Source organism: Scyliorhinus torazame, chromosome 28, assembly GCF_047496885.1.
Source record: "Scyliorhinus torazame isolate Kashiwa2021f chromosome 28, sScyTor2.1, whole genome shotgun sequence".
NCBI lineage: Eukaryota > Metazoa > Chordata > Chondrichthyes > Carcharhiniformes > Scyliorhinidae > Scyliorhinus > Scyliorhinus torazame.
The window spans coordinates 5,006,212-5,031,770 of NC_092734.1; the positions used below are offsets into that span (position 1 = coordinate 5,006,212).

Here is a 25,559-nt window from a genome sequence, read left to right on the forward strand (position 1 = left end):
CTAAAAAAGCCTCTCATTGTGTTTGTAAGAATCTAGAGTGTGGGCACCTCCATTTCTAATTACCTCCTTCTGTGCCGTGATCATCTATAGATTTCATTTGTATTTATGCTATTTGAGTGTAGCTATGGTGCAGGCTCCATTTGGAAATGTAAGCACGTGATCTTAGCTGTTTTGGCTTCAGCAGAGAGCCCTACTGGGCTTTGTGAATTACAACTGGATTCATCAGCACTGCCCCGGCTCCATGAAACGTGCGGTTAGTACAGTGCGCTGGATATCAGTGGCATTAATAATGTGCAAGTTAGACAAAACCGGAACTGAAAAGGAGACCCAAAATGTTCTCTGTACTGCCATGTTCAACGCCTGCAGAAAGCAGCTTGTGTGGGAAGGTTTATGGGGAGGGGATGTGATGCTGGAAGGCTGGATTTTATTATAGGCGGAAGATAAAAGTACCTTAAGATTACAGACTATTCAATGTGGTTTGGAGTACTGTGCTCTGGCATTTCACAATTATTATTGTCAATAGATCAAGGGAATTGCTTTCCAATATGAGAAAAGGTCAGCATGGTCCAGTCACAGCTCTGGTATAACCTCGGTTTAGTTCTGATCTTGGTCGTTTATTTGCTGTTCTATCGCCTGGATACAGGGTAATGGTCACAGGACCTAACCAAAGACATATCTTATTCAGTGAAGGATGTCAAATCACCTGACAGCAATGTAGACAAAGATGCGGACAGTGACAGGTTACTTCGAGAGAGCCTTACCTTTTAGTCAAATTGTTTTTTATGATACTGATCATCATTTGCCGTTAGATTTCACTCCAAATGTGTTGAATATGTGCATTTTAATTTACAATGGTCTGCACTGTGAGGCAGACAGATATTTTTAAATTTGATTTATCAACGCCTTTCCTCATAATCAACATAACCTGTGCGCCAACTTGAAAGAGCTTTAGACTCAGTAGTACAAATGAACATGTTCAATAAGTGAGAATGTTGGAAATACTTAGCAGGCCAGATGGCATCTGTGGAGAGAGAGATGTTAATGATTCTGGTGTCCACAGCTAAACCAGCAATTCTTCTCTCCTTCGCACAACACTAACTGTCCTACCATGTTCATAATTTTCCATTTTTGTTTCACATTTTTCAGCACGATTGTTTTTACACTTAGTGGGTGGGATTCTCCAGTCTCTGACGCCAAAATTGCATTCGGCGATCGGCTGGAGAATCCCCCTTGGCGCCAAAATCGGATGTGGCGCTGTTTTTGCGATGCTCCGCCCCTCAGTGTGCCGCTTGCCACCGGGACGGCCTCAGGCCCTTCCCCCGATGCTCCGCCCCCTCAGTGTGCCGCTTGCCACCGGGGCAGCCTCAGGCCCTCCCCCCGATGCTCCGCCCCCTCAGTGTGCCGCTTGCCATCGGGGCAGCCTCAGGCCCTCCCCCCCGATGCTCTGCCCCGATGGGCCGAGTTCCCGACGGCCTGGGGCGCATGTAATTTTTTTTCGGGAGCCCGGCATCTGCAAACCGAGTCCAGCGCCGCCACAGTCGGGGGGAGCTTCTCCGCAGGCAGGGGGGGCTTTGGCAGTGGCTGGGGGTACTGGTGGGGGGCGGTCCGGGGGTGGTGAGCCAGGCCAAAGGGGGGCACTATTTGGCAAGCTGGGTCTGCGTGCGGGCGGCGCCATGTTGCACGGTGCTGCAGCTGCAGGCCGCCACCATGCGCATGCGCGGCCACACACCCGGCAATTCTCCAGCCATATCCGCAGCTCGAGACGGGAGCTTTACGCTGCGTCCCTGCAAACCCCCCAGCAGACGGAGGATCGGTGGAGGTTCTGCCCCGTATTTCAGGCGTAAAACACCCCTGTTCCCACACCGGCGTCAGCACATAGTCTCCCAAACGGAGAATCCAGCCCATTGTTTATATTCAAGCAATCATTGCTCTCGTGTTCATGGTCTAACGAATAACACTCGGTGCTTCTCGAACTGAGAGCTTAGAAATGTTGTGTTGCTGTTTCTTGTAGTGAAAGAGTTGGCCTTTATGGACATTCTAACATGTATTTGATGTCTCTAATGTTTTGATATTCTGACAGTGCATCATTGAACTTTCACCGGTATAGACATTTCAAAAGATGGCCGTGGCTACACTTAATAGTTTTTGGAGCCAGCCAGTTCTTGGTCCTATTGAAAGCGAGGAGTGGGAGGGGAGAGAGTGCAGGGATGAGCAAGAGAGAGAGGGGGGGGGGGGCGGGAAAGAAAGAAAGAGGTGAAGAGAGAGAGAGGGGGAAGAGAGAGACGGGGGGGGGGGGGTGGAGAGAGAGAGAGGGGGGGAAAGAGAGAGAGGGGGGGGAGAAAGAGAGAGAGGGGGGGGAGAAAGAGAGAGAGGGGGGGGAAGAGAGAGAAAGGGGGCAGAAGATAGAGAGAACATAGAACATTACAGCGCAGTACATGCCCTTCGGCCCTTGATGTTGCGCCGACCTGTGAAACCACTCTAAAGCCCATCTACACTATTCCCTTATCGTCCATATCACTATCCAATGACATTTGAATGCCCTTCGTGTTGGTGAGTCCACTACTGTTGCAGGCAGGGCATTCCATGCCCTTACCACTCGGAGTAAAGAACCTACCTCTGACATCTGTCCTATATCTATCTCCCCTCAATTTAAAGCTATGGACCTTCGTGCTAGACATCATCATCTGAGGAAAAAGGCTCTCACTGCCCACCCTATCTAATCCTCTGATCATCTTGTATGCCTCAATTAAGTCACCTCTTAACCTTCTCTCTAACGAAAACAGCCTCAAGTCCCTCAGCCTTCCCTCATAAGATCTTCCCTCCATACCAGGCAACATTCTGGTAAATCTCCTCTGCACCCTTTCCAATGCTTCCACATCCTTCCTATAATGCGGTGACCAGAATTGCACGCAATACTCCAAATGCGGCCGCACCAGAGTTTTGTACAGCTGCAACATGACCTCATGGCTCCGAAACACAATCCCTCTACCAATAAAAGCTAACACACCATACGCCTTCTTAACAACCCTCTCAACCTGGGTGGCAACTTTCAGGGATCTATGTACATGGACACCGAGATCTCTCTGCTCATTCACACTACCAAGAATCTTACCATTAGCCCAGTACTCTGTCTTCCTGTTATTCCTTCCAAAATGAATCACCTCACACTTTTCTGCATTAAACTCTATTTGCCACCTCTCAGTCCAGCACTGCAGCTTATCTATGTCCCTCTGTAACTTGTAATATCCTTCCGCACTGTCCACAACTCCACCGACTTTAGTGTCATCTGCAAATTTACTCACCCACCCTTCTAGGTTCTCCTCCAGGTCATTTATAAAAATGACAAAGAGCAGTGGCCCCAAAACAGATCCTTGTGGTACACCACTAGTAACTGGACTCCAAGCTGAACATTTCCCATCAACCACCACCCTTTGTCTTCTTCCAGCTAGCCAATTTCTGATCCAAACTGCTAAATCACCCTGAATCCTATGCCTCTGTATTTTCTGCAGTAGCCTACCATGGGGAACCTCATCGAACGCTTTACTGAAATCCATATACACCACATCAACTGCTTTACCCTCCTCCACCTGTTTGGTGACCTTCTCAAAGAACTCAATAAGGTTTGTGAGGCACGACCTACCCTTCACAAAACCGTGTTGACTATCTCTAATCAAATTATTCCTTTCCAGATGATTGTACATCCTATCTCTTATAAAGCTTTCCAAGACTTTGCCCACAACAGAAGTAAGGCTCACTGGTCTATAGTTTAGATTAGAGGGGGCAGAAGAGAGAGAGAGGGGGCAGAAGAGAGAGAGAGAGAGAGGAAGCGGAAGAGAGAGAGGGGGGTGGAAGAGAGAGAGAGAGGGGGCGGAAGAGAGAGAGAGAGGGGGCGGAAGAGAAAGAGAGAGAGAGGGGGCAGAAGAGAGAGAGAGAGGGGGCAGAAGAGAGAGAGAGAGAGGAGGCAGAAGAGAGAGAGAGGAGGCAGAAGAGAGAGAGAGGGGGCGGAAGAGAGAGAGAGAGGGGGCAGAAGAGAGAGAGGGGGCGGAAGAGAGAGAGAGAGAGGGGACGGAAGAGAGAGAGAGGGGGCGGAAGAGAGAGAGAGGGGGCGGAAGAGAGAGAGAGGGGGCGGAAGAGAGAGAGAGGGGGCAGAAGAGAGAGAGGGGGCGGAAGAGAGAGAGAGAGAGGGGACTGAAGAGAGAGAGAGGGGGCGGAAGAGAGGGGGGGGCGGAAGAGAGAGGGGGGGCGGAAGAGAGAGGGGGGGGCAGAAGAGAGAGGGGGGGCAGAAGAGAGAGGGGGCAGAAGAGAGAGGGGGCAGAAGAGAGAGGGGGAGAGAGAGAGAGAAGGGGGAAGGGAGAAAGAGAGAGGGAGGGAGAGGGAGGGAGAGAGGGAGAGAGAGAGGGAGAGAGGAAGGGAGAGAGGAAGGGAGAGAGGAAGGGAGAGAGGGAGAGAGAGAGAGGGAGAGAGGAAGAGAGAGAGTGGGAGAGAGGAAGAGAGAGAGGAAGAGAGAGAGGGAGACAGGAAGAGAGAGAGGGAGACAGGAAGAGAGAGAGGAAGAGAGAGAGAGGAAGAGAGAGAGAGAGGAAGAGAGAGAGAGGAAGAGAGAGAGAGGAAGAGAGAGAGAGAGAGAGAGAGAGAGAGAGAGAGAGAGAGAGAAAGATGGATGAGGGACAGCTACATATATTATATATATAGATTGAGAGAGAGGTGTGTTGAATGCATATCAAAGCACAATCTATAGACACACACTAATCACAAGGACACAGTAATAATGCACACACACTAACTATAATTATACGACACACATACCATAATACACACGAGTATTTCTACAAATCCTAAAACCTGCTGCCAAATGGAACATAACAGATTGTGAGGCATCATATGATTTTAGCGAACTAGCTTGGCCACATATGTAAACCCTTAGTTCCCACAGATTCACACTGAAAAGGCTTATTCAGAAAGACAATCTTCATCAGCAGCTGTTCTTAGGGAATGCAGGTGAGGTAGTTCTAGTCTACAGGTATCCAGAGAACCCAAGGAGAGCTGAGAAGGGAGGATTCGAACTGTTATTGAGCAGCCCTGCACTGCCCAGCAACCAATGTTTCTTATGGAATTGAAGGCTATGTAACTGGATAAATGTTTATGATTTCTCATGTCCAGCGGACAGACGCTTGGTATTCCCAGCGTACTGCTCCCCGCTAGCATAATAAACCGTTTGACCATTCCTGCTATCACTTCTTAAAGCTTAGCAGTCTGACCAAGCTTTTGATCATCGTCTCACTACTTGGTGTCATGTTTGATAATCTTCTCATAAAGCATTTTGGGATGTTTTATTACATCAAAAGCATTACATGTACATAATCAGCTGCTGTGTTTGTAAACTTTACCAGACCAAAGCAGAGACAGAATTATCCATCGTATGAATCACCAATGCATTTCCTCACTGTTATAGACCATAGACCAGTACAGCACAGAACAGGCCCTTCGGTCCTCCATGTTGTGCCGAGCATTGTCCGAAACCAAGATCAAGCTGTCCCACTCCCTGACATTCTGGTGCGATCCATGTGCCGATCCAATAACCGCTTGAAAGTTCCGAAAGTGTCCGACTCCACTATCACAGCAGGCAGTCCATTCCACACCCTAACCACTCTCTTGAGTAAAGAACCTACCTCGGACATCCCTCCAATATCTCCCACCCTGAATCTTATAGTTATGCCCCCTTGTAACAGCTACATCCACCCGAGGAAATAGTCTCTGAACGTCCACTCTATCTATCCCCCTCATCATCTTATAAACCTCTATTAAGTCGCCTCTCATCCTCCTCCACTCCAAAGAGAAAAGCCCTAGCTCCCTCAATGTTTCCTCATAAGACCTATCCTGCAAACCAGGCAGCATCCTGGTACCTTTTCCAATGCTTCCACATCCTTCCTATAATGAGGTGACCAGAACTGCACACAATACTTCAAATGTGGTCTCACCAGGGTCATGTATAGTTGCAGCATAACTCCGTGACTCTTAAACTCAAGCCCCCTGTTAATAAACGCTAACACACTATAAGCCTTCTTCACAGCTCTATCTACTGGAGTGGCAACCTTCAGAGATCTGTGGACATGAACCCCAAGATCTCTCTGTTCATCCACATTCCTCAGAACCCTGCCGTTGACCCTGTAATCCGCATTCAAATTTTTTCTACCAAAATGAATCGCCTCGCACTTATCAGGGTTAAACTCCATCTGCCATTTTTCGGCCCAGCTCTGAATCCTATCAATGTCTCTTTGCAGCCTACAACAGCCCTCCACCTCATCCACTACTCCACCAATCTTGGTGTCATCAGCAAATTTACTGACCCACCCTTCAGCCCCCTCCTCCAAGTCAGTGATAAAACTCACAAATAGCAGAGGATCCAGCACTGATCCCTGTGGTACACCGCTGGTAACTGGTCTCCAGTCAGAAAATTTTCCATCCACCACTTCTATATGATAGCCAGTTACTTATCCAATTGGCTAAATTTCCCTCTATCCCACACCTCCTTACTTTCTTCATGAGCCGACCATGGGGAACCTTATCAAACGCCTTACTAAAATCCAGGTATACGACATCAACTGCTCTACCTTCATCTACACACTTGGTTACCTCCTCAAAGAATTCAATCAAATTTGTGAGGCAAGACCTACCCTTCACAAATCCGTGTTGACTATCCCGGATTAAGCTGCATCTTTCCAAATGTTCACAAATCGTATCCTTCAGGACCTTTTCCATTATCTTCCCGACCACCGAAGTAAGACTAACTGGCCTATAATTACCAGGGTCATTCCTATTCCCTTTCTTGAACAGAGGAACAACATTCGCCACTCTCCAGTCCGCTGGCACTATCCCCATGGACAGCGAGGACCAAAGACCAAAGCCAAACGCTCTGCAATCTCAGCCCTTGCCTCCCAAAGAATCCTTGGGTTTATCCCATCTGGCCCAGGGACTTGTCGACCCTCAGGTTTTTCAAAATTTCTGTGTTATGTGTTAATTGGCACATACAATGGGGTTTACACTGGCTGCACAATCTAAAACAGTCACCATGAAGTTTGTCTTTGTTATGATCTTATGAATGTCCTAAATTTAATAATGCTTCCATGCTGGGCAGCACGGTAGCATTGTGGATAGCACAATTGCTTCACAGCTCCAGGGTCCCAGGTTCGATTCCGGCTTGGGTCACTGTCTGTGCGGAGTCTGCACATCCTCCCCGTGTCTGCGTGGGTTTCCTCCGGGTGCTCCGGTTTCCTCCCACAGTCCAAAGATGTGCAGGTTAGGTGGATTGGCCATGATAAATTGCCCTTAGTGTCCAAAATTGCCCTGAGTGTTGGGTGAGGTTACTGGGTTATGGGGATAGGGTGGAGGTGTTGACGTTGACCTTGGGTAGGGTGCTCTTTCCAAGAGCCGGTGCAGACTCGATGGGCCGAATGGCCTCCTTCTGCACTGTAAATTCTATGATAATCTGTGATGTACAATTAACAGAAGGGAAACATTACAAGTCCTAGGGTAATAGATTTGTGGAAGGCAGAGCAGGAATGTCAGGAGCAGCTGGCACAAGCAGGTACAAGGTCATCAGATACATTTCTGGAGAGTAAAGGGAGGAAATGCTGGGATTGATCCACCAACAAGATTTATTGTACCCAATAGGTAATTATTTATCAGTTCCAATGTATGGTCTATTCTCAATATTAAAAATGAATTTCAATGGTTCCTCTGCCTCTCTGACTAAACTAACTAATAGGAGAAGGGACTGGCCAAATTAGTCTTTTTTAGTCATTATTTTTGGATATAATCTTTTAATTGAATACAAAACTGCGAAATGTTTCACTTAGTATGGAAATAAATACTGGTTGAATCAAACAGCACTTGGTCCCGGCAGCAAGGGAATCTGCATTATTTATCCCAATCTGACTGGAGAGGCTGCAGGTGCTGGGAAATTGGTCCCATTCCCATTCTTCCAATAGGTGCCGAACTGTACCTCAGCTGGCCAAATAAATGTAGAGCAAAATATAATACAATAAATTCTGAGCATATGCCACCCTCAAATTAATTCTAAAACGTTTCTACAAATTTCTGGATGAGTTTGCTATCTGGCTAAGGAATAGAAATGCTTCCTGCTGGCACACAAAAATTGTGTTGAATTTGTAAGTGGAAATAATACCATGATGCTTTTATACGTAGAGTTCAAACTAATATTGATCCTTGTTCGTAGAAGCTGGCAAACATTTGCTTGGGAGTCAACTGCCGGGTGATTCAGCGCAATAACCTGTTAAACTTTAAATTTGGAAAAGATGCAGAAAGATAGGTTTCACGGTTGATGAATCAAAAATACAGCCCCAAGTTAAGTACACTCTGTACCGCAGAACGGCACTCAGTGAAGGCAAGAGCTTAAAATAGTCCTTACCTAATCAATGCGTCTCTCAGTTATTTCTCCATCCATTTTCCCAACAGCAGGAGGCAACTAGAATCTTCAATGCAGTCACACTTCATAACCACTGACTCAAGCTTAAGCCTGAGCTTGATGCTTTTTAAGCATTGAGGAGACAAAGTGTTCTTCCTTTAAATCAATGATGTTTTCACTCTAATAGTGAATTCTAAGTGGATTGGACCTAATGTCAAATTGATCAATAAAGACCTGAATAAAAAGATGGATTGATAGCATCTAAGAATTTAATTGAAATGCCAATTAATACCCAACACAAGAGTAACTTTGTTCTATGTAACCCATCTATTAGTAACAGGTCTTTGATACCTAAAACCCTTCGATTTTCTATTTCTGACACCCATCAGTGATTGGAGATTGTCACTCAGTCTCTGTGCTGCCTGTCTATCCATTAAATGAAATGAAAATCACTTATTGTCACAAGTAGGCTTCAATGAAGTTACTGTGAAAAGCCCCTAGTCGCCACATTCCGGCGCCTGCAAACCTCTGGCACAGCACCAACCAGTCCCCTATCAGATGGTCATCAGAGGGAATAAAACTAGGTTTTATTCCTAGTTTGGAGAGGCCGCATTGCAACCCAAGTCCCAGAATTGACAGACGTTGCTCCTCTTGACAGACGAGTTCCATTTTCATTCTGACTGAGCTGCATTCAAACCCAGATCCTTTACTTCTCCGAACATTCACTTTCCATTTTGATCTACCTGGGTTGCATGCGCACTCAACCAGCAGGTGGAATTCAACCAAACGATTTCTACGTGTCACTTTGGACAGGCTTGCCAGCTTTTTGGTGAGATTCACACCACTATTCAACCACACTCAAGTCATTTTCTTTTGGCCTTGTGGAATCACTCCTGGTCAAGCCCACACTTAGAAATGTTTTCATCAGGAGATGAAGAAGAAGCTGTTGGCCCCGATATTACAGGCGATTGAAGGGCTAAAGGAGGAGCAAAAGACCCAGGAGCAGGAGCTTCGGGTCGTGAAGGCAAAGGCTGCTGAGAATGAGGACGACATACAGGGCCTAGTGGTGAGGACAGAGATGCACGAGGCACAACACAAAAGGTGTGTGGAAAGGCTGGAGGTGCTGGAGAATAATGCAAGGAGGAAGAATTTAAGGATTCTTGGTCTTCCCGAAGGTGCAGAAGGGGCGGACGTCGGGGCATATGTGAGCACGATGCTGCACTCGTTAATGGGATTGGAGGCCTCGACGGGCCCGTTGGAGGTGGAGGGAGCCTATCGAGTTAGGCGCGAAGACCGAGGGCTGGAGAAATTCCTCGAGCCATAGTGGTGAGATTTCTCCGATATAAGGACAGAGAGATGGTCCTCAGATGGGCAAAGAAAACTCAGAGCAGTAGGTGGGAGAACGCGGTGATCGGCGTATATCAAGATTGGACTGCGGAGGTGGCGAGAAGGAGGACAAGCTTTAATCGGGCCAAGGCGGCGCTGCACAAAAGGTTAAATTTGGAATGCTGCAGCCGGCAAGACGGTGGGTCACACATCAAGGGAAACACCACTACTTTGAAACGGCAGAAGAGGCGTGGACATTTATTGTCAAGGAGAAACTGGAGTGAGCGGGCTAGAAAAAGAACGTTTGGGACAAAGTGGTGGGGTGAAGGGGGGGAAATGGGGGAAGAGATGATTTCCCAAGTTGTTAATCCTGCGACCCTGTAACTTTTCTCTCTTCCCCATGTCGTGGGGAGGGGGGAGGGAGGATGAGGAGCTGGGGGCGCCGGCCATTGGGGGCGGGGCCAAATGGGAAGCGCGGGCTTTGTTCCTGCGCTATGGTAATCATGGCGGGAACAGGGAAGCAGGAAGGAGGGGGCCTCGCACAGTGGGAGCCGAGGTCACTGGGGGAAGCCGAGGTCGACCAGAGTTTGCTGACTTCTGGGAGCAACATGGGGGGTGCAATTACGCTAGTGAGGGATCTAGCGGGGGGGGGGTTAACTGGGTTGCTGCTGCTGGGGAGAAGGGGGCGCTGGTATGGGGTGGGGTGGTCGGGGCGGGAGGGTGCCGTTGGGGGGAGATACGGCTACGTGGGAACCGGGTGAGGAGCTGGATTGAAAAAGGAGATGGCTAGTCGACAGGGGGGGGGGGGGGGTAAAGAGCCCCCCAACCCGGCTGATCACGTGGAATGTGTGAGGGCTGAACGGGCCGATAAAGAGGGCACGGGTACTCGCACACCTAAAGAAACTTAAGGCAGATGTGGTTATGCTGCAGGAGACGCATCTGAAACTGATAGACCAGGTCAGACTACGCAAAGGATGGGTGGGGCAGGTGTTTCATTCGGGGCTAGACGCAAAAAACAGGGGGGTGGCTATACTAGTGGGGAAGCGGGTAATGTTTGAGGCAAAGACCATAGTGGCGGATAGTGGGGGCAGATACGTGATGGTGAGTGGCAAATTGCATGGGGAGGCGGTGGTCTTAGTGAATGTATATGCCCCGAACTGGGATGATGCCAACTTTATGAGGCGTATGTTAGGACGTATCCCAGACCTAGAGGTGGGGAAGTTGGTAATGGGTGGAGATTTTAACATGGTGCTGGAACCAGGGCTGGACAGATCGAGGTCCAGGACCGGAAGGAGGCCGGCTGCAGCTAGGGTGCTTAAGGACTTTATGGAGCAGATGGGAGGAGTAGACCCCTGGAGATTTAGTAGACCTAGGAGTAAGGAGTTTTCGTTTTTCTCCTATGTCCACAAAGTTTATTCACGGATAGACTTTTTTGTTTTGGGAAGGGCACTGATCCCGAAGGTGACGGGGACGGAGTACACGGCTATAGCTATTTCGGATCACGCTCCACATTGGGTGGACCTGGAGATAGGGGAGGAAAAAGAACAGCGTCCACCCTGGAAAATGGACATGGGATTATTGGCAGATGAGGGGGTGTGTTTAAGGGTGAGGGGGTGTATTGAAAGGTAGTTGGAACTCAATGATAATGGGGAGGTTCAGGTGGGAGTGGTCTGGGAGGCGCTGAAGGCAGTCGTTAGAGGGGAGCTGATATCTATTAGGGCACATAAAGGAAAGCAGGAGGGTGGGGAAAGGGAGCAGTTGTTGAAAGAACTTCTGAGGGGGGACAGACAATATGCGGAGGCACCGGAGGAGGGACTGTACAGGGAAAGGCAAAGACTACATGTAGAATTTGACTTGTTGACTACGGGTAATGCAGAGGCACAATGGAGGAAGGCACAGGATGTACAGTACGAATATGGGGAGAAGGCGAGCAGGTTGCTGGCCCACCAACTGAGGAAAAGGGGAGCAGCGAGGGAGATAGGGGGGGTGAGAGATGAGGAGGGAGAGATGGAGCGGGGAGCGGAGAGAGTGAATGGAGTGTTCAAGGCATTTTATGAAAGATTATATGAAGCTCAGACCCCGGATGGGAAGGAGAGAATGATGTGCTTTCTGGATCAGCTGGAATTTCCTAAGGTGGAGGAGCAGGAGAGGGCGGGACTGGGAGCACAGATTGAGACGGAAGAAGTAGTGAAAGGGATTGGGAGCATGCAGGCGGGGAAGGCCCCGGGACCAGACAGATTCCCAGTTGAATTCTATAGGAAATATATGGACTTGTTGGCCCCGCTACTGATGAGAACCTTTAATGAGGCGAGGGAAAGGGGGCAGCTGCCCCCGACTATGTCAGAGGCAACGATATCGCTCCTCCTAAAGAAGGAAAAAGACCCGCTGCAATGCGGGTCCTATAGGCCTATTTCCCTCCTGAATGTGGACGCTAAGATTCTGGCCAAGGTAATGGCAACGAGGATAGAGGATTGTGTCCCGGGGGTGGTTCATGAGGACCAAACTGGGTTTGTGAAGGGGAGACAGCTGAATACAAATATACGGAGGCTGCTAGGCGTAATGATGATGCCCCCACCAGAGGGGGAAGCGGAGATAGTGGTGGCGATGGATGCCGAGAAAGCATTTGATAAGAGTGGAGTGGGATTATTTGTGGGAGGTGCTGAGGAGATTTGGCTTTGGAGATGGGTATATCAGATGGGTACAGTTGCTGTATAGGGCCCCGATGGCGAGCGTGGTCACGAATGGACGGGGGTCTGATTATTTTCGGCTCCATAGAGGGACGAGGCAAGGATGTCCTCTGTCCCCGTTATTGTTTGCACTGGCGATTGAGCCCCTGGCCATAGCATTGAGGGGTTCCAGGAAGTGGAGGGGAGTACTCAGGGGAGGAGAAGAACACCGGGTATCTCTGTATGCGGATGATTTGTTGCTATATGTGGCGGACCCGGTGGAGGGGATGCCAGAGATAATGCGGATACTTGGGGAGTTTGGGGATTTTTCAAGGTATAAATTGAACAAGGGGAAAAGTGAGTTGTTTGTGGTGCATCCAGGGGAGCAGAGCAGAGAAATAGAGGATTTACCGTTGAGGAAGGTAACAAGGGACTTTCGGTACCTGGGGATCCAGATAGCCAAGAATTGGGGCACATTGCATAGGTTAAATTTAACGCGGTTGGTGGAACAGATGGAGGAGGACTTTAAGAGATGGGACATGGTGTCCCTGTCACTGGCAGGTAGGGTGCAGGCGGTTAAAATGTCCTCCTGAGATTCCTTTTTGTGTTTCAGTGCCTCCCGGTGGTGGTCACGAAGGCTTTTTTCAAAAGAATCGAGAAGAGTATTATGAGTTTTGTGTGGGCCGGGAAGACCCCGAGAGTGAGGAGGGGATTTTTGCAGCGTAGTCGGGACAGGGGGGGGGGGGGGGGGGGGGGGGGGGCTGGCACTACCGAGCCTAAGTGAGTACTACTGGGCCGCCAATGTTTCAATGGTGTGTAAGTGGATGGGAGAAGAGGAGGGAGCAGCGTGGAAGAGATTGGAGAGGGCGTCCTGCAGGGGGACTAGCCTACAGGCTATGGTGACGGCTATGGTGACGGCACCGTTGCCGTTCTCACAGAAGAAATACACCACAAGCCCGGTGGTGGTGGCTACATTGAAAATTTGGGGGCAGTGGAGATGGCATAGGGGAAAGACGGGAGCCTCGGTGCGGTCCCCGATAAGAAATAACCATAGGTTTGTTCCGGGGAGAATGGATGGGGGATTTGGAGCATGGCAAAGAGCAGGGGTAGCACAATTGAGAGATTTGTTCGTAGATGGGACGTTTGCGAGTCTGGGAGCGCTGACGGAAAAATATGGGTTGCCCCAAGGGAATGCATTTCGGTATATGCAACTGAGGGCTTTTGCGAGGCAACAGGTGAGGGAATTCCCGCAGCTCCCGACGCAGGAGGTGCAGGATAGAGTGATCTCAGAGACATGGGTGGGGGATGGTAAGGTGTCGGAAATATATAGGGAGATGAAGGACGAGGGGGAGATCATGGTAGATGAGCTGAAAGGGAAATGGGAAGAAGAGCTGGGGGAGGAGATTGAGGAGGGGCTGTGGGCTGATGCCCTACGCAGGGTAAACCCATCGTCCTCGTGTGCCAGGCTAAGCCTGATACAATTTAAGGTGTTACACAGGGCGCATATGACTGGAGCACGGCTCAGTAAATTTTTGGGGGTAGAGGATAGGTGTGCGAGATGCTCGAGAAGCCCAGCGAATCACACCCACATGTTCTGGTCATGCCCGGCACTACAGGGGTTTTGGGTGGGGGTGGCAAAGGTGCTTTCGAAGGTGGTGGGGGTTCAGGTCGAACCAAGCTGGGGGTTGGCTATATTTGGGGTTGCACAAGAGCCGGGAGTGCAGGAGGCGAGAGAGGCTGATGTTTTGGCCTTTGCGTCCCTAGTAGCCCGGCGCAGGATATTGTTAATGTGGAAGGAAGCCGAGCCCCCAGGTGTGGAGACCTGGATAAACAACATGGCAGGGTTTATAAAGTTAGAACGGATTAAGTTTGTCCTAAGGGGACCGGCTCAAGGGTTCACCAGGCGGTGGCAACCGTTCGTCGACTACCTCACAGAAAGATAGAGGGAATGGAAAAGAAGTCAACAGCAGCAACCCAGGGGGGAGGGGGGGGGGAGGAATCGGACGGACTCTCAGGGATGTTATTGTATATGTATAGGCTCTTGTTTTAGGTAATGTATATTGGACTGTTGGATTGTATCTTTGGAGAGTATTTATTTTTGACAAGGCAGTTGCCATTTAGTTTGGTTTTTGTTTCTGTTCATATATTATTTATCTATTTGTTTAAAACTGGCCACTGTTATTTATATTGCTTTATTGTTGTTTAAAAGAAACACTACGTACTGTTGTGTTTGGCCAAAAAATCTTGAATAAAATATATTTTTTTAAAAAAAGAAATGTTTTCATCACTTTGGGGCCCTCCTCACCGGCGAGTTCAGCTCCTCACCGGCGAGTTCAGCTCCTCACCGGCGAGTTCAGCTCCTCACCGGCGAGTTCAGCTCCTCACCGGCGAGTTCAGCTCCTCACCGGCGAGTTCAGCTCCTCACCGGCGAGTTCAGCTCCTCACCGGCGAGTTCAGCTCCTCACCGGCGAGTTCAGCTCCTCACCGGCGAGTTCAGCTCCTCACCGGCGAGTTCAGCTCCTCACCGGCGAGTTCAGCTCCTCACCGGCGAGTTCAGCTCCTCACCGGCGAGTTCAGCTCCTCACCGGCGAGTTCAGCTCCTCACCGGCGAGTTCAGCTCCTCACCGGCGAGTTCAGCTCCTCAGACATCTGATGGCCATTTTGAAAGGGTGCCCCAATCTCTAAGGGAGCTTGAAGGTCACCCACACCCGCCCACCCAGTCCAGGGTTCGCTGGGGAGGCAGTTAATTCCTGAGGTAGAATCAGATTGTGACAAATGGGGGATTTTAGGAATGTTGGATTCTAAATTCAAGGACAATTTCAGGGTTAAAAGCCGAGGCTTATAGTGTGTCAGCCTTCAATGGTCATGTTTTCAAAAAGGATTCTGTTTTTCAGGGCACGGGAGCGTTTAGGAGCCAGAAGGTGAAATTGACCAGGGGAATGAGTTTTTCAGTCTGGGTTAATGGACTGCGGTTTGGCTGGTGGGGGGGGGGGGGGGGGGGGGGGGTCCTTGGGGAGTTGATGTCCTTTCAGCCTGCAGAGTCAATTTGTTTTTCAGCTTGGGGAGATGAGGTCATCGATGGGTGGAGCGAACGAATGCAGAGACCCATTTTGGGAGGAGTTAAAAGTCCGATCTGTCTGACACTGAGTCCACAATTCTCTCACAGTAGGTTAGTTAACACAAGAGTAATAATAGGAACAGTCTTGTTGGAGGCCAAGAAAGATGCTGAAATACGGCAGGTGAACCAGCTTTTTGAAGTCATTCAGCTAGTGCCTGCAGGGGTTCTAACAGGAGTCCAAAACTGTTCTGTAAAGCAAGTATTACTCTCTGCCATGTTGATTTTAAAATGGAGTGAGGGCTGTATGTTTCTGGTCTTGTTGTTTAATGGGGATTGAGCAGTAGTGTTTAAGGAGTAATTGTAACCTGTTCTTTTCAGGTGTGAAGTGAAAGAGTTTAATATTGTATTCCCAATAAAGGTTTCTTTTAAAAATAGCAAACCCCTATTTCTTCCTGCAATCACTCCTGGCATGAATTATTCTTTCCGCACAGTATTTATTGGAGTTTCTGTCCAATATCCTCGCCGCTGTTGGGCCTGGTCTGGTACCCTAATAACATGTATATCTGTACCTCGCCCAGTACAGATAAGATCGAGATCGCGATGTCTCAAATGGCCTGAATCCCATGAGATTCAACAGCCTCGTTGCGTCACCAAGTCGGGCGAGATGAGGCCAGTAAATCATGCACAATATTTTAACGCACAGTACTACACGACAGATTTGAACAATCTGCATTTTCTCGGACAGTCACAAATAACTAGGTTGAAAATAATCAGTCCCCTTCTGTCCCTATCAAAATTAAATAGCCTGATCGGTTAGCTTTCTCTGGAGGTGGGATAGGGATAAAACAGTGCACCTGCCTTAGGGAAGTGGCAGGAAGAATCACATTCTTATCCTGTGTTATTTCCCCTCACAGTTGGGTTTTTAAATAGCTACAGTGATCTTGAGTATCCTATTAATTCAAATGTTGGTATATTCAACTCTCAAGTAGCAGTTTGGATCCTTGGACTATTTGTCTGCCATTGGCTGATATTCCTCAAGCTGTCCCATCACAGGGTACAACTCTGAAACCTGAGGAAGGCAGAGTGGGTGGGTGGTTCTGTGGATTATGCTCATTGCCACTAGGGTTGCATTTGGTGCTACAACAGGATTGCAACCTCAAGTATCTGTTACCAGGTTATCACAAGCCCGCAATTCTAAAGTCATCTACCCCTCTAAAATAAAGCTGCTTTGCTTTTTGTTCCCAGCAGCCTGGTTAACCTGTGATTCAAATTTTAGAGACTGGCACATTTTCGAAATATGTATTTGAAAGTCCTGATTGGTGTGGAGCTGCTGCCTTTGTGGTACATGTGATCGTCGTCATCTTTTCAGGAGTTTTGATCAACATTTCAAACTATTTCCGCTCCAGTGACCTTAATAAGAGGTTTACCTAAAATTTACAGGCTTTTTATTTTAGGCATTTCCCATATCTGACTTCTTGGGACAAACTCTGGGATAATTGAAGAAAGCTGGAAATCTTTCCGCCTCTCTGGTTTCTTTAAAAGATCGCTTTCATGCTCAACAATAATTGAAGCTCTTCCTCTTATATTTCTGCATTTCTGTTCTTTTCTTGGGGAATATTTTATTTTCAATTCAAATTTTGCCCATGCTGACTTCACAGAACTCAATTCAAAAGGTGAGGGTTGTGGTGATGTGCATCAATGTAAATTATTGTAGGCTAGCTAGACACTAGAGGGAGCACCAAAGACATCACACACACACTCAACCAATAGATCAGGTAGATAGGACACGACCAATGGACATTCACGCTATGCAAGGAGGTGACACGACCACAGGGGGGGCATTACACCAACCCATATATAAAGGACACCACACACGATCTGCCTCTTTCCAGTGGAGACAGTCAGAGAGTACAGACACAGTGTTGATTCAATATTACACCCACCACGTGGATTGCAGCAACTGGTTAGTCAGTCTGGGTAGCTATAGTAGGATTAGCAGTAGTGTCAAACCCGAGTAATAGAAGTGTAAATAGTTTAATAAACGTGTTGAGGTTATCTCCACGTCTGAACCTTCCATTGTCAAGTGCACCACAAGGAAGCCGCTTATGTTACACCTACAACATAACAAATCATGGTACCAGGACTGAACTGTTTCAATCCACATAGCCATACCTCAGCGTACAGTGACAACCAGCAACGATACCCAGGCAAGTTCTCCAAGGGGCAAAACAGGAGCGACTTCCAGGCAGTCCTGGACAAATTCGGCAAATACTGTGAGGAAAACACACTCCAACCAGCAAGAAAAGGTAAGAGAAGGGCCAGTACTTACCTCGAGGTCGAAATTCCGGAGCAGAGAACAGTTTTGATCGGCGGCCATCTTTCTAAAGGGTCTGCACTTGCACAGTTGCGCGAGAAGTGTGCAGAACGGGAAGATCCATTTGCGCATGCGCAAGGCGCCGCGCAATCACGAAAACCGCCATCGGTAAAGGAACAGCGATCTGCACATGCGCATTCGCTTCCTATGCGCTACGTCACATGCGCCATAACGTCAGAGGCCCATTTAAAGGGGAAACATCCCAAATCAAAGAAAAAATCTTTTAAAGCCGTAAAACAACATTCCTTCACCTGGAATGACAGCACAATGCCTCAAATTGAACCAGAAAATGAAATTAACCTCCGAAGAACCCTGCATCAAGCAGTTACCAACGCCCAAACCGATAATTCCGACCTAGAATACTTCGATACCGACCTTTACATTTTCTCTGGACCTCGCGATCCCAATGCCAGCTCCGACGCAAACAGTGATGATATAGTCCTAGAAGACTACGACTCGGATGAACCTTTCACCTTGGGAGGCTACCAGAGTACCAAATCCGAACCGCAACTAGACGTGTTGCACATTGGCGACCCCCGTACTGAATCCAACGCAGACGCGGATTCGTTCTTCGAATTTGAGGATCTTCAGCCCAGCATATACGACATCCCGACCCGTGAGTGCAGGATGATGCTGCAGCCTGAAACCAAGAGACAGAGAGCGGTACAAGCCCAAAGGGAGCGGCCTGCTGACACACAGAGCGTGGTCCACGCACCGCTCAGGGTTCCCGACTCTATGAAAGAAGACATGCAAGACTCCAGAGCTCAGTCCTTGCACGAACAAGACGTGACTCCTCGGTCACAAGCCTCCGCAGCGAGCTCGTGGGCAGCCTCCACGATAGAAGCAATGCAAGACTCCGACGCGCAGTCCTTGCAGGAACAAGACCATGAGGGTCTAGCAACCTCCTCTGCCAACTAGTGGCAGACGATGCAAGTCTGCCATGCTCAAGTAAACAGCAAGAAGACTATGACAGTCTACCACGCTCCAGTGCACAGCAGGACGACCATGACGGTCTATCATGCTACAGTGAAGAATAAAGCGACAATGACAGACCAAGCCCAAATGAAGGACAACAGCAAGACAATGACAGTCCACCCACATTGTTTGCGCCACCAGATGAAGACTCTGACAATTTACCCAACCCAAGGTTGGAGGTCCCTGGTTATAGATGTTTCAATAAGATTAGGGAGGGTGGTAAAAGAGGTGGGGGGGGGGTGGCATTATTAATTAGAGATAGTATAACAGCTGCAGAAAGGCAGTTCGAGGAGTATCACCCTATTGAGGTAGTATGGGTTGAAGTCAGAAATAGGAAAGGAGCAGTCACCTTGTTCGGAGTTTTCTCTAGGCCCCCCAATAGTAGCAGAGATGTGGAGGAACAGATTGGGAAACAGATTTTGGAAAGGTGCAGAAGTCATAGGGTAGTAGTCATGGGCGACTTTAACTTCCCAAATATTGAGTGGAAACTCTTTAGATCAAATAGTTTGGATGGGGTGGTGTTTGTGCAATGTGTCCAGGAAGCTTTTCTAACACAGTATGTAGATTGTCCAACCAGAGGAGGGGCAATATTGGATTTAGTACTGGGTAATGAACCAGGGCAAGTGATAGATTTGTTAGTGGGGGAGCATTTTGGAGATAGTGACCACAATTCTGTGACTTTCACTTTAGTAATGGAGAGGGATAGGTACGTGCAACAGGGCAAGGTTTACAATTGGGGGAAGGGTAAATACGATGTTGTCAGACAAGAATTGAAGTGCATAAGTTGGGAACATAGGCTGGCAGGGAAGGACACAAGTGAAATGTGGAACTTGTTCAAGGAACAGGTGCTACGTGTCCTTGATATGTATGTCCCTGTCAGGCAGGGAAGAGATGGTCGAGTGAGGGAACCATTGTTGACAAGAGAGGTTGAATGTCTTGTTAAGAGGAAAAAGGTGACTTATGTAAGGCTGAGGAAACAAGGTTCAGACAGGGCATTGGAGGGATACAAGATAGCCAGGAGGGAACTGAAGAAAGGGATTAGGAGAGCTAAGAGAGGGCATGAACAATCTTTGGCGGGTAGGATCAAGGAAAACCCCAAGGCCTTTTACACATATGTGAGAAATATGAGAATGACTAGAGCGAGGGTAGGTCCGATCAAGGACAGTAGCGGGAGATTGTGTATTGAGTCTGAAGAGATAGGAGAGGTCTTGAATGAGTACTTTTCTTCTGTATTTACAAATGAGACGGGCGATATTGTTGGAGAGGACAGTGTGAAACAGATTGGTAAGCTCGAGGAAATACTTGTTAGGAAGGAAGATGTGTTGGGCATTTTGAAAAACTTGAAGATAGACAAGTCCCCCGGGCCTGACGGGATATATCCAAGGATTCTATGGGAAGCAAGAGATGAAATTGCAGAGCCGTTGGCAATTATCTTTTCGTCCTCACTGTCAACAGGGGTGGTACCAGGGGATTGGAGAGTGGCGAATGTCGTGCCCCTGTTCAAAAAAGGAACTAGGGATAACCCTGGGAATTACAGGCCAGTTAGTCTTACTTCGGTGGTAGGCAAAGTAATGGAAAGGGTACTGAAGGATAGGATTTCTGAGCATCTGGAAAGACACTGCTTGATTCGGGATAGTCAGCACGGATTTGTGAGGGGTAGGTCTTGCCTTACAAATCTTATTGAATTCTTTGAGGAGGTGACCAAGCATGTGGATGAAGGTAAAGCAGTGGATGTAGTGTACATGGATTTTAGTAAGGCATTTGATAAAGTTCCCCATGGTAGGCTTCTGCACAAAGTAAGGAGGCATGGGATAGTGGGAAATTTGGCCAGTTGGATAACGAACTGGCTAACCGATAGAAGTCAGAGAGTGGTGGTGGATGGCAAATATTCAGCCTGGATCCCAGTTACCAGTGGTGTACCGCAGGGATCAGTTCTGGGTCCTCTGCTGTTTGTGATTTTCATTAATGACTTGGATGAGGGAGTTGAATAGTGGGTCAGTAAATTTGCAGACGATACGAAGATTGGTGGAGTTGTGGATAGTAAGGAGGGCTGTTGTCGGCTGCAAAGAGACATAGATAGGATGCAGAGCTGGGCTGAGAAGTGGCAGATGGAGTTTAACCCTGAAAAGTGTGAGGTTGTCCATTTTGGAAGGACAAATATGAATGCGGAATACAGGGTTAACGGTAGAGTTCTTGGCATTGTGGAGGAGCAGAGAGACCTTGGGGTCTATGTTCATACATCTTTGAAAGTTGCCACTCAAGTGGATAGAGCTGTGAAGAAGGCCTATGGTGTGCTCGTGTTCATTAACAGAGGGATTGAATTTAAGAGCCATGAGGTGATGATGCAGCTGTACAAAACTTTGGTAAGGCCACATTTGGAGTACTGTGTACAGTTCTGGTCGCCTCATTTTAGGAAGGATGTGGAAGCTCTGGAAAAGGTGCAAAGAAGATTTACCAGGATGTTGCCTGGAATGGAGAGTAGGTCTTACGAGGAAAGGTTGAGGGTGCTAGGCCTTTTCTCATTAGAGCGGAGAAGGATGAGGGGCGACTTGATAGAGGTTTATAAGATGATCAGGGGAATAGATAGAGTAGACAGTCAGAGACTTTTTCCCCAGGTGGAACACACCATTACAAGGGGACATAAATTTAAGGTGAAAGGTGGAAGATATAGGAGGGATATCAGAGGTAGGTTCTTTACCCAGAGAGTAGTGGGGGCATGGAATGCACTGCCTGTGGAAGTAGTTGAGTCGGAAACATTAGGGACCTTCAAGCAGCTGTTGGATAGGTACATGGATTACGGGAAAATGATATAGTGTAGATTTATTTGTTCTTAAGGGCAGCACGGTAGCATTGTGGATAGCACAATTGCTTCACAGATCCATGGTCCCAGGTTCGATTCCAGCTTGGGTCATTGTCTGTGCGGAGTCTGCACGTCCTCCCCGTGTCTGCGTGGGTTTCCTCCGGGTGCTCCGGTTTCCTCCCACAGTCCAAAGATGTGCGGGTTAGGTGAATTGGCCAATGATAAATTGCCCTTAATGTCCAAATTGCCCTTGGTGTTGGGTGGAGGTGTTGAGTTTGGGTAGGGTGCTCTTTCCAAGAGCTGGTGCAGACTCAAAGGGCCGAATGGCCTCCTTCTGCACTGTAAATTCAATGATAATCTATGATTAATCTAGGACAAAGGTTCGGCACAACATCGTGGGCCGAAGGGCCTGTTCTGTGCTGTATTTTCTATGTTCTAAGTGAACAACAAGCAGCTACTGAGGCTCTACCCACGGTATGTGAAATGACTGACGACAGCATCCCACTTCCCATGCAAGATGTGCAAAGTGACAGACCTCAGCTAGTGTGTACAGAGGCACTCGACAATCACTGTGAGACCACTGGCTACTCCAGTGACACCACAATACTTCCACCCTCATTCGCTCGAACCTCTCCACAAGTCAATGCATTCCTGCATGTTCCGACTCCAGACGTGCAGCTTCAAGAAATCTCAGCTGACTCCAGTGAACCTGCTAAGAGTCCAGACGGGGAGCATCAACAAACCCTGACTCAGTTAAAACAGACCAGACTCCAGATGGGGAGCAACTAAACGCCGACTCTGATTCATGTAAACCGGACTTTACTCCAGACAGGGAGTGCCGCAACCTCAGTGATGGCACGCTCAGGGTGACAGCAGATACCACAACGACAGGCGATGGATCACTTAACAATTACACTGGGTCAGTAACAACAAGCAGCAGCTACAGTCCAAGAGGAATACACCAATATTCACCACAGCTATATCCACACATTTTGTTCCACACCAGCAGTGCAGCCAATGACAGCTCATGCTGGACAAACCCAGTATTCAAGCCTGCAGCAGCCAGCAGTCTATGCAGCATATCCTCAAACAGGCCAGCACTGCGCATTGCCCAATAATGTAATCAAGACCGAAGGAGGACTACCGCCAGCGCAATCTGCACTACAGACTGGATGCCTTAGTTACAGCCCAGGATTTTCTGCACCCCAGCCTGGCCAGACGGCACATTCCTATCAGATGCAAGGTTCTAGTTTCACACCATCACCAGGTATTTATGCCAGCAGCAATTCTGTTTCCAATTCGACAAGCTTCAATGGTTCTCAGCAGGATCACCCTTCCAGCACAGCACGTGGCCAGAACCAGTATGTACAGTCTTATCCAACTTCAACATATGGCACATCCATGACCTCGAATGATACTGTCGATGGTACCTCTTTAACGTCAACACCATATCAGCTACAAGATGCCATCCGACAGCACCATCACAAACATTGGAAAAAGAAAGGGACTCCAAATCAGACAGCAAAGTGATTTGACCACTTCTTGGTTCCTGTGGCACAGGGAGGTTGATGCCGTTCATAACCAAGAGAGACGTTTGACCATGATGATTGATGGTTTTTGAACTCACACAAATGATTTGGACTTATTGTTTAATCACTGTTCCCATGACTTGTATATACCTTAACCTATCTACCTGTTTTTTGTTCAATTTTCTTAAAGTGTACAGAAAATATGTAACATATAAAGAAGGGGGGATGTGGTGATGTGCATCAATGTAAATACATGTAGGCTAGCTAGACACTAGAGGGAGCACCAAAGGCATTACACACACACACACTCAACCAATAGACCAGGTAAATAAGACACGACCAATGGACGTTCACGATACACACGGAGGTGGCACGACCACAGGGGGGCATTACATCAACCCATATATAAAGGACACCACACACATGATCTGCCTCTTTCCAGTGGAGACAGTCAGTGAGTAGAGACACAGGGTTGATTAAATATTACACCCACCACGTGGATTGCAGCAACTGGTTAGTCAGTTTGGGTAGCTATAGTAGGATTAGCAGTAGTGTCGAACCAGAGTAATAGAAGTGTAAATAATTTAATAAACGTGTTGAAGTTATCTCCACGTCTGAACCTTCCTTTGTCAAGTGCACCACAAGGAAGCCACTTATGTTACACCTACAACATAACAAATCAAGGGTGGAATTATACCATTGAGAAATTGTCCATCAAATCTCTACACCTCCATCCACACCAAGGGGAAAATCCTCGAGGAAAGAACAGTAATTTCAGAAATATGACGGGTCCGACTATCCTACATCTTCCATTGATGTAGTGGACAGTTACAACACCCGTGTGAAGATCTGATCAGATTGCCTTGTTTTATGTTGCAATTGTGTAGCCAGTATTTGCTAGGAATCTGTGCCCGTTTAGTAAACTTTCACTGAATGGCTATTTTCCACAGAACATTATGTTCTTTCCCCGAAGTTGTACTTTCATTCAGCCCAAATCCCATTTCAAGAGAGGACAAAATTTGTGAATTTACCAGAATTCTTTTAGATGTTTTGAAAAGGAGCATGTTTTCTTGTTGAGTTGGTAGCAGATTTCCTGGGATCAGGTTAAATAGATCCTCGGATGTGACAGCTTCCTAGTATTTTTCCCCAATTGTGACATTCCAGAATGTCCTTCTTGATAAGATCACGAGAGTTAAGTTTGACCTCAGGTGCTCCCTTGTAGCTCGGAAGTTTATATTGCACGATTTTTCTGAGAATAGGCTTTCTTTCCTGCTGAATTCATCAGCTTCATTGTTGTTCAGCCTCTGTCTCTACTGTTAACACCATATCGAAAAGCAACTTGGACTGCCTCCCCCCCCACCTCCAACAAAATGATGATGCAGAAACCAAGATAAGCCTGGGGCAAACATTTTTGAAGGGCAATTCATTTTGGACATGGCAATGCTACACTTGGTGAGGATGGTCACAGAGGAAAGTAAGATATCAAATTCCAATTGTGCCAAATTCACGTCTCACTCGACCTGTGCTGGAACAGGTCAAACCCCACATCTCCAACAAGACACATCAGACGGCACTGTACCAACAGGAGTCGAGTGGACACGGTTTGCACATTGTAGACAAGTAGACACAATCTCCCTTCCTTAACCAGAAATTGAATTGCACCATCGCTAACAGCAACAAATGGCTGGGTATTGGTGCTGCATTCAGTGGCAGATCAGACTCACCAGCTGTTGTTGCAGTTCTTCAATCATTTGATCCTTTCTCTTAATTTCCTCTTGCAGCCCTTGGATCTCCTCGAGTAGCTCGTCAGTCTGATCATGAAGAAAAACAACAGGCCATTGGGATATGTGTGGTGAACAAAAGTGCAGATTGGAAAATTCTAATAACATAACAATCTTTATGCAAATAATGACAAGAGTTCAGCATAACAGCCAATATGCCCAAATATGGAAAGGACAATGCTAAGGCTTTGATTTCCACTGGGGTGCTGTGTTGGGTTCTACTGGAATGCAGAGGCCAGTTGGTGCATCAGCAGAAATGCTGTGAACAACCCCCAATGTTCGGCTTCCTTAACTTTACAACCCAATCAGACGGAGGCTTGGGTGGGGCTCCTGTCTCCTTGCTACGTTCACCAGACACAACCCGATAATATAACATAAATATATCCAAGTTGGAGCCCCCTCCTGTAGGAGAGAGACTGAAGTATGACTGGATTATATTAACACTGCAGTGAAGTTACCGTGAAAAGCCCCTAGTCGCCACATTCCGGCACCTGTTCGGGTACACAGAGGGAGAATTCAGAATGTCCAATTCACTATGTCTTTCGGGACTTGTGGGAGGAAACCGGAGCACCCGGTGGAAAACCACGTAGACACGGGGAGAACGTGCAGACTCCGCACAGACAGT

At 47.9% G+C, this 25,559-nt stretch overlaps 1 protein-coding gene across 6 annotated transcripts in view; it reads right to left on the reverse strand.

The window, feature by feature from the left end:
* The window catches only part of ccser2a (coiled-coil serine-rich protein 2a), an 883,756-nt gene that overhangs the window by 163,841 nt on the left and 694,356 nt on the right, over positions 1–25,559 (reverse strand). For 5 of the 6 annotated variants that reach the window (XM_072491377.1, XM_072491378.1, XM_072491376.1 and 2 more), the window contains one exon: positions 24,878–24,964. The exons of the other annotated variant lie outside the window; for it this stretch is intronic. In XM_072491377.1, the coding sequence (XP_072347478.1) occupies positions 24,878–24,964 (87 nt within the window). The remainder of the gene's footprint in view (positions 1–24,877; positions 24,965–25,559) is intronic. 6 annotated transcript variants of the gene reach the window in all.